General features: G+C 37.0%; 1 protein-coding gene across 2 annotated transcripts in view; it reads left to right on the top strand.

The window, feature by feature from the left end:
- Positions 1-16810, top strand: part of EP300 (EP300 lysine acetyltransferase) — a 62814-nt gene that overhangs the window by 4055 nt on the left and 41949 nt on the right. For both annotated transcript variants that reach the window (XM_086885692.1, XM_023934761.2), the window contains one exon: positions 11650-12308. In XM_086885692.1, the coding sequence (XP_086741818.1) occupies positions 11650-12308 (659 nt within the window). The remainder of the gene's footprint in view (positions 1-11649; positions 12309-16810) is intronic.

A 16810-nucleotide genomic window follows, 5' to 3' on the forward strand; every position in this document is an offset into this window, starting at 1 on the left:
TTGCTGCTTGCGACTGCAGTTTGTTTTGTCATATTTCTGTTGTGAGAAACGGCTTTAAGTTTACAATTTTTTAACCTATCTGCTAAATCTGCTTTGAAATAGTGCAAGCAGCTGTCATTAAGTAAATTCCACTTATAGAATCTTGTATTGTCCCCACTCCTTGGATAATTATAGGAAATAAGTAACATGGTGCTTATGTACTTACTCAAGTACTCTTTTTAAAACTGTTAGATTCTCAGCACCATCAGAGGGAAGGAGAAAGAAATTTGCACTGTTCATGAAACTTTTTGCAGCACCTGTGCTTAGTGCTGTTTTTGCTGTTAACTTTTTGATTAGTGTCTTAATCTCAAACGTTTTAGTTTGTTAGATATGTAAAGATGATGATTGACTCCTGTTAAGTTATTCCCAAACTTGCAGATGTTAAGTATATTTGTATTGAAGACTAAGAGGAGTCTCTAACTCATGTTTTCACTGTAGACTTGGATGATACTCATATTCTGGGCCTGGAGTACACTAAACTCTTAACGTTGGTGGCTTTCTTCTAAAAAGTAAGGAGAGATTGTCCTAATATGCTTGATTTATTGACAGCAGCCAAATATAGCTGCATTTCCCACTTCTGTTGCAGTGCTGCATCTTCTGTCTTAAAAGTTATAGATGGTTCATGTGTTCCCTGCTCAGAATTTCCTTTGCCATGGAACATACTGTGTTAGTGTGCTTTTAAGTTGCTTTATTAATGCCAGTTCATACTTTAGTAGGGCAAACTGAAATGCTTGTAGCACATCTTATAATAAATATTTTGAAGTAGTTTAGAAAGTCTTGGTACTTCCAATGTAGTATATTAGAATTTTTGAATGGTCTCATTTTTTCTTTAACATTGTGTAGCTCTGGAATAATTTCAGAGGCAGGACTGTGTGGGATTCCCTTGAACTACAGATTTTTTTAAAACTTTTTTTCCCCCTCCCCCCGCTTTCCGGTTTAAGTGTTAAATTTGTTGCGAAGAAGAACGGTAATGATCAATATATCTTGTCCAGGTCTTAAGTTTTCTGAGGGCCATTACAACTCTAGAGTGGGATCATCTATTGGTAACAACAGTGACTGTCACACTTCTGTACAAGCAGGGTTACATTGGGTTACATTGATAGAAGATGAAACTGGCTACATTGCCAATGTAGCTCCTTTGCTTACCTTTCCGAACTGGTAGCAACATTTTTTATTTGTTTCACCTATTCTAACAAGACTTTCTTAAATATTATGTTAGCAAATTGGTGCATTTTAGTCCCCCCACTACAGCAGAATACCATGAGTGCATCCTGAGGAATTACCTCTTGGAATAAAATGAGTGAAAGTTGTTCATAAAGATAGAATTGGATGCTTTAAGTCACTTAATTGGATGCTTTAAGTCACTTGTTTTGGGATTTTTTTTGGGGGGGGGGAGGGGAAATATGTCTTTTTATTCGTGAATCCCTTAACTTTTCCTGCATTAATGCAGCTGTGCTGAAATTGTTATGTACAGATTTCTATGTGGTATATTCAGGGCAGGAGAGTTTAATTGTATTTTACACCCCCCCATGTACTTCTCTTGCTTAAAAATAACCTGTTTTGTGTTAACTGGGAAAATGATTTGGGCTCTGGGTTCGGAACTGCTGTATTTCTTCACAGAATAAAAATGGAGTACACCCCCTGCTGCAGTGTGTTTGTATAGTATCATGTCTTTAGGCTGCTAGATCTGAAAATAAGATTTTAAGGGCTTAGTGTTTCAGGCTCGCTGGGACACTGGAAGTCAGTTGTTCACAATTAGTTGGCATTTGTGTATTTGTGGTATGTGCCTCAATATCCTTCAGTTTACTATACCCAAAAGTCACGTTTCTCTGCGCAGTAGCACATCTTCAATCTCCCTTGAAATATCCATCTTTTGTAAAGCCTGGATGTTCCTTTTTGTCAGGAGCTGTTTCTAACCTTTGAAATTTTACTCTCCCTCACATCAAAGGTTTAAGACCTGTAATGTAACTTTTCTTCTGGACTATTGCAGTTTTGACTGATTCTCATCTTTCATTTGTTCCGAATGGATCAGGATGTTTATTTTCTCAAAATGAGTTGTATTAATCTTGCCTCACTGCCCTCTTCAAGTCTCTTTTCCGAGAGCTGTGTGGTTTTTGCTGGTGTTTGTATGTACTACATTTAAAATTAAACTTTTCATCAATCTGTTTTCTAGCTAACGTTAAAGATTATGACAAGCTACATTTAACTTAAAGCCATCACTTCAATGTTTTCATCCCTTCTTGTTAAAAGCCTTATTTCTTGCTGGTTTTGCCTTAAAATGTCGTATGATGGATAGCATATACTATAAGTCAAGTATTGTAGTGGTGGATGCTTGTGTGACAAAAATGAATGTCTTTGCTGTGTAGCTCAACAGGCTCTCAAAGTAACTGTTTTAGGAATAAACATAAATTAAGAAAATATAAGTCTGTGAGACTTGTTTAAAAAGTAAACCAGTCATTCATATAGTGCTTAGTGATTTTTTTTTTAAAGAAAATCTTGCAGACTTCTGAGCCTTGTAAGTTTCCAAAATCCTGTATCCTTTCGTGTCTTTCACCATGTAGACTCTGGCATAGGCAGGTACTTTTTCTGAGCAGTGTTAGAAAGGTACCTAATTAAAAAAAATAAATGCTCACTCCAACACAATGACCATACGTACCACGGTGTAAAACTGAGTGTTGAGCACTTAGCAATAAAAAGCCTTTGAGACTGGAAAACCAGTTTACAATTGCAATTTAAAACTAGATTTGCAAGTTTAATATTGCAGGGAAAAACTTCTGTTTGGGAAAACACTTTGGAATTTAAATCCTAGTTAAAAAAAAAATCTTCTAATTTTTACATCTTGTTCCTCACGGTCCTAGAGCAGGGCTTGCCTTGAGTTCAGTTTATTGGTCACCTTTTGCAGAAAACCAAATTTTATCTGGGAAGGGTCTATCAGACTCTAGGTTTTAGTATATGTTTTTTGGGGATGTGGGTCTAATAAGATACTGGGGCCAAATACTGAACTTCTACTGTAGGAATTCTGGTTTTTTGTATCTTTATAACTTGGAGAAAACCACTTTATTATTAAGTTTGAATTTTGTATGATTTAGTGTGTATTTCCTGCATCTTCTCTGTAGGCTACTTGCTCATCCTCCAGGGTGTCACCTCAGTGTCTTTCTTAGCTGCTTAGCAGAAGCAGCCTTTCAGTGCTTGCTCCAACAGTGTAATGATACTATTTCAACCTTTCTCATCTCTTGAATTTGTGCTCCTTCTGAGAGGGTTTGCCCAAAAATAACTTAGATTTATAATTTGACAAATTGGAGTCATTTTGCTGCGTAGATTTCACTGACAACTAAACAATGCACACCTGTCTCCAAGGATTTTGTTTTTCTGTCTTCACTTAAACTGTAGCAGCAGGCTGAAGTAAAATACATCTGTCTCTGCATATGGTGGTGGGCCTGATAAAAAACTTCTGTGGCTGCCTTGAATTTGTAGAACTTAAACTAGGGCAGAGATCCTCCCCCTGAACAGTATCAGAGAACCTATCATTCTCTTCCTAAACAGCAACAAGTTTTCTTTAAATGCACTAGCATATGAATGTATTTAAAGTTCTCTTAAAAACTCGATGTACAATATTCTCCTTCAAGCACCTATTTCTTCCAAATATTTTTGAAGAAAATTAGAAGGAGTGTTGAATTTTGGGGGTCTCAAACCGCAGTAACTTGTTGCTCCTGTAAACATACCTGATATCAAGCATGTGAAGTTGTAGACCAGTCTAAGATATTCATTAAAAAGTGCAAGTTAGATACAGAACCTTGAAAAACAGGTTATTTTCTATTAGTGGTCGTTGTGAGATGGGGCAGATAAAGATTTAGCTCTTTCCCATTTGATGGTGTGAAACACCTCTGTGCTGCTTCTTTCTCTGTTTGCAGAATCAAGATTTGGAGTTTCTTTTTTTTGGTAGGACTTCCAAATAATACTGAATAGACAATTTATCTTGTTTTAAGAGAGATTGTAACACACTCCTACTGTTTCAATGAATGAAACGATAGTTATTTTCAGAGTTTTTTCCTTTTTGGAATCCTAATAGAAAGTAAAATTCCAGCAAAATGCTGATATATGGCTTGCTCAGTACAAATTTTGCTGAAGCTAAACTCCCTTTTACATGTTGCTGGATGTAATTTCAGTAAATCTGGACTACTACTGGTTTAAGATAATGAAGTCTGATCTTCTGACTTATGTTATTTCGTTTACTTGTATGTTTTTTGTACATAAGTTCAGCATTGCTTTTTGCTTTTACTCTGGAGTAATGGGGAATGAACTCAGAAAAGTGACTTGACTTTTTGGTAATTGTATATGCAGATTGCATCATTTCAAAGTCGTTGTTAACTTGACAATGAAATGAACTTTACTATTTTCTTGAAACATTTGTAATCACTTTTAAAGTGGATTCAGTGTGTTCTGTGTACATGAGGGTGTTCCCATCCTGTCTGCATGTACCCGGTTTTTGTTCACCAGCTTCTCTAACTTTCTAGACCAGTGTGAATACACAGATGCCACTGGGAGTAAGAATACTATTTTAGAGACTTTTGACTAAAGTTAAAGGTAGTCCAGTGAAATTTATGTAAATAGCAACATGTTCATAAGGAAGTTATGATGGTTTGACTTCAGCATTTTGGAATTAAAATGTAAAAACTTCATATTATGTGGGTTATCAGTGTTGGCAAGACAAGTACCGTTGTATAACAGCGTGAATAAACAGGTACATAGATAGAAATGTCTCTGCAATTCCTCCTTAAGTAATATTAAATCTTCAAACATACCCTATTCCTGAATTCTGACCCCAGTCTTTTCCATATGTTTACACCACTTCTCTTTCCCTAGAACAATTACAATTATATATTTCAGACTCATAATCATTGTCTTTTCACTGTGGTTTTCTGTGGTTAACTCCTGCAATCATCTGTATCTCTAAATATTGGTTTTTTAAGAACTTTGAATATGAGACTGAAAAGTTTGTTATAAATACTATTTTATTCTGAAGCTGCAAAAAACATGTATCAAGCAGAGCCTATTAAATAGTCATTTCAGTTGATATTAGCTTGGGAAAAGTATGACTTAAACTTGCAGGTTATTTAGACTTCACGAAATTAAGACTATTGTCCTTAAGCAAAAGTTGATGTATTTGACACCAGTGTTTGAATAGAGATTAGGATAGCTTAAAAAATTGAGAGAGCAAAGTCCTAATTTTAGGACTTCAGTAGATGTTGAATGATATGCTGTTGCTGCTTTAGAATGATTGTTGTTGCTGTTCACATTTGTACTTACATTTATGCCTGGTTGTTACAACTAATATTGGAATCGTGTACATTCTAGATGGTGAATTGGACTTTGATCAACAAATGTTTAATCGTTTTTAAAAATATTTGTGCCAGAAATTGCTACCATAATGTGGCAACATATTTTGAGCCTTTGTGTTTGTTGTCTTACAGGTTTTTCGAATAAGTTTTTTTTAATATGTTTTCTGTTTGTATGATTTACAGTCTCTTACCTCAAAATACAATGTTTCTTGATGTAGTGAAGAAATTCAGGTGTTTTTCTGGATTGGCAGGGAAGGAAGATGGCAGTGCTTTCCCAGTTTCTTACAGGGAACAGAATTAACATTGAAGTCTAATGCTGAAGACTGTTACTCAAATAGCATAATACAGAACACGAATTCTCAGTTGCTGTTGAGCAAGAGATCACCTCCCATTAGGGTTTTAGAGGGAGTGCTCTCTGAAGATTTTGGAAGCAGTAGCTGCAATGATGACTCTTAATATGTTAGGCTGATGTGGTTGTTTTGCCCCTTCATTTTGAATCAGTTCAGTAGATGAATTTAAATTAATTCTACATTCTAAGTTAGAACATTTTGACAGAGCTTGTGTTATCATTGGGTAATTGTGGCTTCATAGAGGATCTACATGAAAAGTCCCCTCTTTTAAAGGATTTGATGGTCTGATCTCCAAAGTGCAATATAGCAAAGTTCCTACCAGGTTGGTGTGTGCTTCTTTCTTGAGCATGTGGATTTTTGTTTGGGTTTTTTTCTTCCCTGATAAAACTGCCTGGACTTGTCTAGCTTAATTTTCTGTCATTGTAGAGGCCTTGGGAATTGATGACTTTATTAGCACTTTGTTGCAAGTCTGTGCTTCACCTTTGCTTCTGAATTTTCATGGATAGTTGAGGATTATCCTATTGTGTCTCCTTATCTTCTGTCTTTTTTTGTTTTTATGTTTTGAATTTTGGGGGTTTTTTTTGTGGGTTTTTTTTTGGGGTTTTCTGGTTCTGGGTTTTTTTGTTTGTTTGTTTGTTTTTGAAGGCATTTCAGACAGTGTGCTTTAGGGCCTGTAATGCTGGTGCTTGACTGCAAACCTGAATGGCTGATTTCTCTGGAATACTGGTGGGATCATCTGGGCACTTTCTCTGTTACTTGTAGGCCCTGTTCAGTTATAGGTAGCTTTTGTGTCCTCATGCAGGGAAGGTACTGACCTCAGCACCTTATTGTCATTCTTTGTCTGAAAGCATGACAAAGGTGTTGTTTTCCATGTGGTCCAACATCATCTGCAGTTCCTGTCAACCCTGTAACATGCATGCTTTGTATTCAGTGTCCTGTCTGCTTGTTTCATAGTGAACCCAATGACTGTGATAGAAGTTGATCCACGAAGAGGTTCTTGGGCTTCAGAAACATTTGTGTAAAAAGGTGTGTTCAGCAGCTTTCTAAGGTGGTGTGCCTCTGGAATATACTACATGGGAAACAGGAACAGGAGCTGGTTGAATTTCTTACCTCTTTGCTGGTCTGGCAGAGGTAGGCTCAGGAGTCTGTAGCTGTCTGACCTATCTGCTGTGCAGGGTTCTTGAGGTATGGCTGATCACACGTGATGCTTTTCCTTCAGCTTGTACCAGCTCTTCTCAAGACTGAATGCTGTAATGGCTTGAGTCTGAGGGTTCATACCTGTGAGAATAAAATGTTGCTATTTTGTAGCACGTGGGGAAGTTCCTAGAAAACTAGTATTGTTCACTGCAGCCTATTTGCTAGGACCAGATAGTTTGCATACAGACAGCAATTCCTGTTTTATTCTGGAAGGTGAGTAAAGGTCTGTTCTCTTAATCCAGAAATGAGAAAATGATGGAATCCTGACTGTAGTCTATAAAGCATGTAAAAGAAACTCATATGTGCCACCTGAACACGTGTTGATTTCCTTGCTAAGTAGTTAGTATTGATATATTTTCCCTGCTTTGTAAGCACTGTCATAAATTGCTGCATTGCCTGCTTTGAGAGCTGTTGCATCACTGGTGCTACCAGGTGCTCTTGCAGTAAAACTAACTTGAAATAAATACTTTGTAGCTAATTTGAAAATTGATCACTTGATAAGACTCTGAAGTCTTATTGACTTAAGGATTTTGATTGCACACTCTGCATATGTATTAGTTTAAAGTCCATTTTGGTGCCAGATGGCTTTTCAACCCAGGCTGGAAGTTTCCTTGCATTTTGCAGATTTGATATTGTTAAAGGCAGACTTTTAGAAGTAGAATCCAGAATCAAGAAGACAGTCCATAGCATGCAATGCAAGTTAGTACACTGATTTTTGAAGTTGCCTTCTCACAGTTTAGGGCACATTTAATCCAGTCTAGCTGAACTGCCTCTGATAGAGATGGACCTGTTTCTACTGTCTTTTCTGATTTTCTCACTACAGATCTAATGTAGCCAGGGCAAGTTAGATCAGACTTTCATGACTCTTTTTTTTTTTTTTTTTCCCCTAAAGACTTGCTAAGTGTTCAGTAGTGGTACAGTTCCTAAATGGCATTATACCTTTGCATGTTGAGATGATCACAGGGTAAGACTTTTGGATCTACCACTTAGATGTTGTTTGGAGGAGGCTTTGTTTTCTTTGCCTCTTGGGTGGCAGCACCAATCTATTCTGTATGTTCGTTTTACCTGGAGAAAGAAATACGCTAACAATACCGTGAACAGCATAATGGGGAATTGCTCTGTGCCGCTTTACTGAGATCAGGATTTAGCTTTACCACTACCACTTCCTTCCAGTGTATTACTGGATGGTTTTGGGCTTTAGGCCAGATAATGTCTGTTCTGTTACATCCCAATTTTCTTTGTGTCAGGATCTCTAGAGATGATGAATCAGGTGGACAAACCTTTGCAGCACTGATCTTCCTCCACTGCCTGCCCACAAGCTTGATTTTGTTAGCAAGAAATCTTTGTGCATATTAATGAAACAGATTGCAAGAGTAGCAGTGAGTTCAGTGTACTGGAAAGTCAACTGGTTCTCTGAATCCTTCTCACCATTGTCTTAAACTATGTCTTTGGCTCTTGTGTGAGTATATATGATCTTGTTTTCACATGGTTTGTGAGCTGCCTGGCCCAGCCTTGACTGTTTATGGCTTGGTGATAGGTAGAACTCTCTACAGTGGCCCTTAGGTCACCAGTTCTATGCAGAAGACTGAAATGGATTGCAATTATTAGCTATACACAAGGTTCTATTCATCTTTATGATCACTGAGATTTTGTTTCAGTCCTGTATCAGAAAATTTCTGCCTCCCAGCAGTTGACTAAAAATGTTATTTTCATAGCTGATCAGACAATTGAAAGTTTTTTTTCTTTATCTACTGGCTAAAGAAGACTTTGAAGATTTATTTTTGGACAAGGCTTCTAGAAAGAGCAAACTCACACCAGAATCTTACATTCTTGGTAGTTACTACTTACCGTTCTTAATAGTTGACAGTATCTTTTGCAATTAATTGTCTGTAGTATATTCTCCAGGATTAAAAAATCCTAGCAAGTTAGTTTTATGTGGAAAGTTTTATTGGAATGTCCTAGATGTTTTGATGTAAAGAACTAGTCCAATTAGGATTATTTCACAGCCATTTTCAGGTTGGGGGTGGGTTTTGTTAATGTAGTTGGTGCTACATTGTGTTTTAAGGCATTAATAAAAAGAATTAATGCCACTTACAGTTTTTATGACATTTTTCTTCCTGTTCACTGATGACACAAAATGACCAGGCCAAGGAGCTCAGATAGCTTGTACCTGGATGCTCCAGTTAGTAGTGTGCAAGTAAGCCTTAAAGCTGGAATTATCTACTCATTTATGAAGAGGGAGAATTTCAAGAAGAGTGAGGTCTTCAGAGAAGCAGATTAATATTTTCTTGTGAGTCAAGATGATCAAAACTTTGTCTCTCAAAACAAGAATTGCACTGCCTCTTTGTGGTGTTACATCTGAAATCATCTGTATGGGTCTTCCTGAGAAAATACTGTGTGGTAATTTGATAAACAAATTAGTTTTTCATATTTAAACATTTACCAGTCACTTTACAGTTGGTTTTGTGAAGGGCTTTGTAGGCAATGGTCTGAACTCAAGAAAGGTGAAGCGAGGACTTACCCTGTGCTGGAAGTTGTTCAAGAGCAAAAATTATTTGTTCTTTTGTTCAAGAGCAAAAATTCTTTGCTCAGCTACAGTCAAAAACTTGGACTGTGTGGGTGCTGATGGGGAGGTGTCTGGGCTGCCATGGTGGTTATGTTGTCGGTACAGGCCTTGTGCTGGGTCACGTTTTTTCCAGTCACTTAACTTTCGTTTTCAGTTTTGTTTGTTCAACATTGAGGCCAACAGACTAGTTTGTGAGTTTCCTGATCTTGAGTATCTTTTACTTCTTCCTCACTCATGGGCTCTTTGTCAGAGTGTTAGCAGGGTGTTTTCAGGATGTAGTGTTTCAACAGTTGTCTGTGAAACATGTCTGAACATGCTTCTTAAGGTGCCAATGGAAGCTGATTTAAGCTGTCATCAAGTTTTTTTGATGGTATTCTCCAGTTTGTGGATCTCTAATTTGAGGGTCTCTTCCATTAACTCTTCCCATGTTCATTAAAACTTAATTTAAACACTGAGCATTGTAAGTTGGTTTTAGTTTTTTGTTCTGTGTTTTTTGTGGAGATGGGGGGGTGTGTGGTGTGTTTTTAGATGAATCTACTGACACACAACATTAAGTTCATAATTTTAGATGAAAGACAACTTGGACAAAGATTTATTCTTCTGATTGTTCCTTCACTTTTAAATCCTCAAAAATACCAGTCATGCAAAAGAATGATCAGTCCATAGTGTGTCTTGCAAAGCACAACTTCTAGCACAAGATAAATGGCAATGAAGAATGGGCTACCTGATTTTAATAGTTTAAAAGTTCTTTAATGGAAATTTTCAGTCTGCCTCTGGTGGTTTGTAGTAATGTAGAGTGTATAAAAGGAGTGTTAAAATCCCTGATGTGATGTACTTGCATTCTTGCCAATCTCATACCCTATTTTCAGAATTCTAAACTCATAATCTTACAGATTGATAACGGTTGTGAAGTTGTAGGAACTCTCTTAGTCCAGGTGTTTGGTAATTCGGATATAATATCATGCGAAACATTTTAAACGTAAAGAGAAGATCCATAATGCTGATGAACTTTTCTGACTTGCTGTTCAACTGTAGTCCTTTTCCACTAATATTTGGACCGTTTGGATCTTGACCTCCTCTGTTTCTGGTTACTGAAGCCAAGGCTGCATTTGAGCTTTGCATTCCTCACCAGATACTCGTTGTTGGTGAGAACAGCACACCAGCTCCTCTCTCACTTGGAGAGGGAAGTTGTCATTAATGCATGTCAGAAACCATAAGCTTGCCAAGTTATTTTTGGTTTAACTACTGTAGATAAAATAGACCAAGGTGTGTACTAGTAGACATACGAACTTCTTGTTCTTTTTAGAAAATCAATTCTGGGAACTGGGAATGTGATATTCTTGTATCTATATATTCCAAGTAGCAATCTTTCGCCACTTAGTTACTTTTCATGGGCTCTTGAGATGGGAACTCGTTTTTTCATCCTGGTGTTTTTCACAGCTTTGTGGCAAGGAGGGTTACTTTGTTTTTTGACAGTGGTTGTTGTGGGAAGATACCGGCTTACTGAATTTCAATGAAATTAGGCAATTCAGTGGTGGTGATGACTGCATATGGAAGAATAAAAAAAACAAACAGCTACCCAAAAAAAAGAAACCAAACCAAACACCAGAAAACCAAATTCAACATAAAACCCTATAACCAAACTTCTACTGATTATTTCATAAATAATAAATAAATAACAAATATAAATAATAAATAAACTTTTTTTAAAAAAAACTTTTTTAAGAAATTATGTTGCTGTATTAATTACTGTTGTTCCAAAAGTGACAGAGGTTAGTGAAAGTTATAAAGGCAGTGTTTTCCTGTCAACCTGCTAATTCTTTTTCATAATTGCTCTTTAATTCCACTGGCGAACTCAGAGATTTCTATATGCATTTTTCACTTCCCCCTTATTGAAATTCTCAAGTTGAGAGATAATAGGCTGAGTTATCCAGTGATCTTTCAACACAGATTGTAGAATGGTTTTCTCTAGTTTAGACCCCATAAAGTTTAGAATTACTTTTATCTTGATGAATTAGATAGCTTTCGGTAACAACTGATAAGGGAATTCTGTTCAAATTTAAAAGGTCAAGTTTCGCTAGTTACTGGAAATTAAAAAGTAGAAGCTTCAAGACAGTTAATTACTCTGACTTCATACACAATCTGTTTTGTTTTTCAGATTTTGGATCACTCTTTGATCTGGAACATGACTTGCCAGATGAACTAATCAGCTCCACAGAACTTGGACTCACCAATGGCGGTGACATTAATCAGCTGCAGACCAGCCTTGGCCTGGCACAAGATGCTGCCTCTAAACACAAGCAGCTGTCTGAACTTCTACGGGCTGGTAGCTCCCCAAATCTCAATATGGGGGTTGGTGGCCCTGGCCAAGGCATGGCCAGTCAAACCCAACAAAATAGTCCTGGAATGGGAATGTTAAACAGCATGGTGAAAAGCCCTATGGCACAGGCTGGCTTGACTTCTCCCAGTATGGCGATGGGCGCAAGTGGACCAAACCAGGGTCCTTCTGCTCAATCCACAGCAGCAATGATGCCAACAGTGAACAGCCCAGTTAACCAGCCTGGCATGGGAATGAACACAGGGATGAATGCTGGCATGAATCCTGGGATGTTGGCAGCAGGCAACGGACAGGGGATGATGCAGGGGCAAGTCATGAACGGTTCCATTGGAGCAGGCAGAGGACGACCCAATATGCCGTACCCAAACCCGGGAATGGGCAGTGCTGGCAACTTGTTGGCTGAGACACTGCAACAAGGCACTCCACAAATGGGAGGGCAGGCTGGACTTAGAGGGCCACAGCCTGGAGCCATGAACAAGGTAAGACATGCTAAATTTTATTACTTTTCCTCATTGTTTACTTTGTTTAGTAAAATGAATCCTCTGCACTGTGGAGTCTATAGGGTTTTTTCTTTAAGAATCCTGTATGATGGATTAAATAGTTTATAAAGTGCTAAAGTGGAATTTGGGATGGCCATAGGAAGCAAAAATTGAATCTTGCACAAAAAGCAAGACTATGGCTAGATTAGAAAGCCTGTTTTGGCAATCTTGTGACAATACTGATTATCCATAACACTGAAAAGTAACTTAATTATATTTTATTCTGTTTTATGGTTTGTCTTCAATTGTATTTTTCCATCTAATGTGATGCTGGTATTGTGAGTGTGATGGGAATCCATCAGGATATTTTAGATGTTGTGGTGCTTTTTTCTGTAGGACAGTTATTGCAAGTATTTGTTGTCTGAGATCAGCTGAGTGTTCATGCTGTAGCAGATGCCAAGAGGTGCATGCAGGTTTGAATTAACTGATGTACTCACTGTATGTGTTGGGTTCTTAAGACTCTTAATCTGACTCAGTTCTAGTTTTAAAATTTGCAGTGGCTTTGTCTATTGGAGAGTAAACCAGAAAGCTGGGAAAAAAGAAATTAATACCAGGAGGGAAATAAATGTGCTTTTTAAAATTTTTAAAAACAGGTTGGAAGAAAATTGTTGTCATAAGTCACTGAAATGATGAGAGAAGACCTACTGGTTTAACTAGCAAAAAGATGTCTGAATTTAATTTTTGTCATGCACAGTTAGGCAGCTTAGAGTAGGAGCCATTAATTCTCCAGTATTCTCCATTTTTTTGTGTTTTGGTCAAAAGCCTAGAAAACCCTTCAGTGTTTTAGTTCACTTTAAATGGGTATTTTGTGTTTCTTGGCTAATGAGGGGAGAGTTCTTTTTAAGTTCCTTTGCAATACCTAAATCTGTCTCAAAATGCCTAAAGTCCACTTGGAGGACTTGGAATGATAAGTAAGAGTCTATAAATGTATTTGAAATGTACATTAAAATTATGCTGTGTATTGATAGTTTTGTCATGCTTTAATATATTAAGCGAAATTACTTTTGTGTCTTGTGAACATTAATTGTGAAATTCTTTGGTCTTAGTTGCTATATTTTATATATATATATATATATATATATATATATATATATATATATATATGCATGCTTAGTAATGAGTTGGTTCTGTGATCTGGTCATTTCGGGTATTTTTGCCTGATAGGAAAATAATTCAAAGCTTGATTACTAAAGTAAAAATTTTATATGCAGCTCACAGTGATAAGAAATATGTAGCTGCTTGAAGTATTCTTGCATTGGAATTATATAACACCTCATTCGTTATTCCTTGATCAAAAAAAAATTTTGATCTTTAGAAAGCTATCTTCAGAGGTCAAAAATTGACATATTGAGTGTTTGGATGAAATGCAACTTCATCCTTACTTATCAGAGCTGAAGTAGAGTTATGCACTATAATAAACTAATTTATCTAAAAGTAAAGAAAGGACATAAAATCAAGCTTTTGACTGATTTAGTCTAAAATTAAATTGTCTTCTTTCCTTACGTAAATTCCAAAAGTTCTGTACATGTAAATTAAGAACACTTTATGCTTTTGAAAATATTCAGACCAAATACACAATAACTTCTGCTACGAAATTCATAGTCCCAGACTGGTTAAAAATATTTAGGGGTCTTAAATTACTGATGAAACAATCTTGAGACTTTTGGTGTTAAGCATAGTGGGTATAGTGCTCATAAAGGAGTTGAAACTGTCGGATGAGAGAGAACAGTCTGAAATGGAGGCTGAAATTCCAGAATGTCTTCAATTGGTTTGGTTGTTGGCAGGGAGCCTGTGTTTCACTTCATACAGTAGACTTAGCAAAGTCTTACAACAGTAATGTCTGACCATTTTATCTCCCCACCCATCTGCTTTTAGGTTTTTCCACCTACAAATCTTCAAAAGTAGATGAAAACGGAGGGCCTTAAGCAAAGTGTTTTTAAAAGCCAGTTTTTCTAATTGGTAAATTCAGTAGCGTGTTGCTGTTAATGTGGGAGTTTGTTTAATAACTTCTGTAGGTTTCCTTCATTGCGGCAAAAAATGGGCATTATCCAGAAGCTCTCCTTCAGTAGGAGGGAAAAAAAACAGATGAGATGATTTGGTTATGATTGTTTAACTTTGTGTTAGCTTGCCAAATGCATCCCCTTTAGGTGATGGGAGAGTTCCTTCAGAGAGTTCTCTCTCAATGAAATAGAGGTTTTTTGTGCAATGGTTTGTATGGAACAGCTTAGGTTTGCTGTGATGTTGAGTAATTGGGAGGGAGGATGTTATGCTCTTCTAACAGGAAAGATGATCTCCAAGGGGCTAGTCAATTTGAAAAAGTGAAATTAGTTATGTTTCTGCTTTGTTCTGTTATCCTGTGGAGTTACTGAAATTTTCTTCCTCTCTTCCCAAAACGTTGACTAGCAATAGAGTGGAACACTTTGCTCATTATCTATGTACTTCCAACCTTCTCTAGTTGTGCATGTTACTTTTAGGACTTTAAATCCCAAATGTCACTGTAAATTATTTCTATTCATAAACTTGTCCTGTCACAATCTGATGCTTCCATCCTGTGGTTAAATGCTGTAGTTTTCTGTCCTGATGTTAGCAGTCACCAACATATGAAGGAGCAGTTCTTTCTGGATGCTGTCTCTGTGCCAGTTGCATGACAGGCTGTGTTGAGAAACTAAACCTGACTGAAACTGAAACTCAGGTGGCCATTAAAAAAAATTAATTTCAATTTTTTTTCAGGTCCACTTCATGCTCATCGGTTGGAAAGCTGGTATCCCTGTGTTAGGGAGGGGATTTTTTAAAGCAGTTGATCTTGCCTGTCAGAGGGGGGTGTGAATCCTACGTTGGTGACAGTTCAGGCATAAAAATGCCTGTGAAAGTCTACCCTGAAAGGATGTGTTAGAAGTTTGGAGGGGATGGAATTGTAACAAGTTTTGAATTCTTGATAGTTTTTTGTTTTCTATGTGCTTGGTTTTGTGCAAGTTAAGAGGGTAACAGGCATGCCTTTTACTCTTGAAATAGTGTTTTGGAAATTGTTTGTAATGCTTGGGTTCTGTCATCATTTAAGTATTTTCCAGGCATTTTGTTTCACTAGATAGTTTTACAGCTTTGATTTAAATGTGAGCAGGTAACTTATTACAAAGCTTGAATTGTTAAAAGCTGATTCATGTTTCCGGTTTTGAACCATTCTTCATTTGGAATTTGATCTAGTTAAAACCTTTGTTTTGTTTTTCCACTGGGTTCTGTTAAGAGTGCCCCATTAGGGTCTTAACTGTCCAGCCTTGTATGAGGGGAGGAGGGTATTTTCTGTATGAGCTGCTCTATGCATTTTTGTCATAGCAGTGCTCTACCACAGAGTGCTAGACCTGACCTTCAGGTCACTGACATTTCCTCTCTGATTCAAGAAATTCCCTTACTCCACTAACAAAGTGGATGTGTAGGCAGTTCAGATTAGTAAGGGCATTACTACTACATCTGCTATATGAGCGTTTCACTTGAAACATTTACTTCCAGTAGTAATTCTTTGTGACTTGGTTTGCTCTTTCAGTTAGTACAAAGCTGTCTGCTGTTATTTGCTTTAGCAGTTTAACATTTTACAAAGACAAACATAATTTGTCAGAATCTCCTTAACTTCCTCTGAGCTGAACAATAAGAAATTTCATAATAATAAATTTCTGTTCAAAGTTGAAGGGATTGAAGATTTCACCCTCAAATTGTGAAATTAGGTTAAGAAAATAAAAACATCATATATTCCTTAGTTGTTAGCATATTCAGTCTCTCATTTTAGTTAGGTGGTAAGTGTTCTTGGTTGCCTTTCTTTTTTCAGTAGCTATTGAATTCAACAGTAAGTGTATCCATACTGTTGAGAGTCTGTTACTAAGCATATTGTATGATCAAGTACATTAATCTGTTCAAAGGGTAGTGTGAGTTCCAGTCCTTGTCTTTCTCTTCTTTGGTAAACCAAGGTGAAAAAAAGAATAACTGCTCACTGTATACCAGAGTAAGAGAGGAATATTTGTTTATGAGGGAAAAATGAAACAGTGAAGACTTGGAGTCTAAGTTTCTGGAGTGGCATGGGGAGTTTCTTGCAGAAATAGCGGTGACATAATGCTGGTATCCTGAAATAGGCATCTTAAAATACTGTGCAGTTAAGTGCAAAGAATAATAATCAATAGCAGTCCTTGGAAGGAATGCAGCAAACACCACTGGCAAAATGTAGTTAGGGTATGCTTGAGTTCAGTAATGCTCTACAATTCAGTAGAATGACACTAGGAAGTGATGTACAGTAAATTCTTGTTTTTAAATACACAGCTGGAATTTACTAAAACTAAATTTCCTGTTTGGGTAAAATTAATTAACTTTCACTTGTGAACCTGTGGATATGGAAAGATACTAGATATTATCAGTATAGCCTTAAACTAGTCCATGCACTGCAGTTTCCCTGATAGATA

The sequence above is a fragment of the Cyanistes caeruleus genome, chromosome 4, assembly GCF_971803275.1.
Source record: "Cyanistes caeruleus chromosome 4, bCyaCae1.hap1.1, whole genome shotgun sequence".
NCBI classification, from domain to species: domain Eukaryota; kingdom Metazoa; phylum Chordata; class Aves; order Passeriformes; family Paridae; genus Cyanistes; species Cyanistes caeruleus.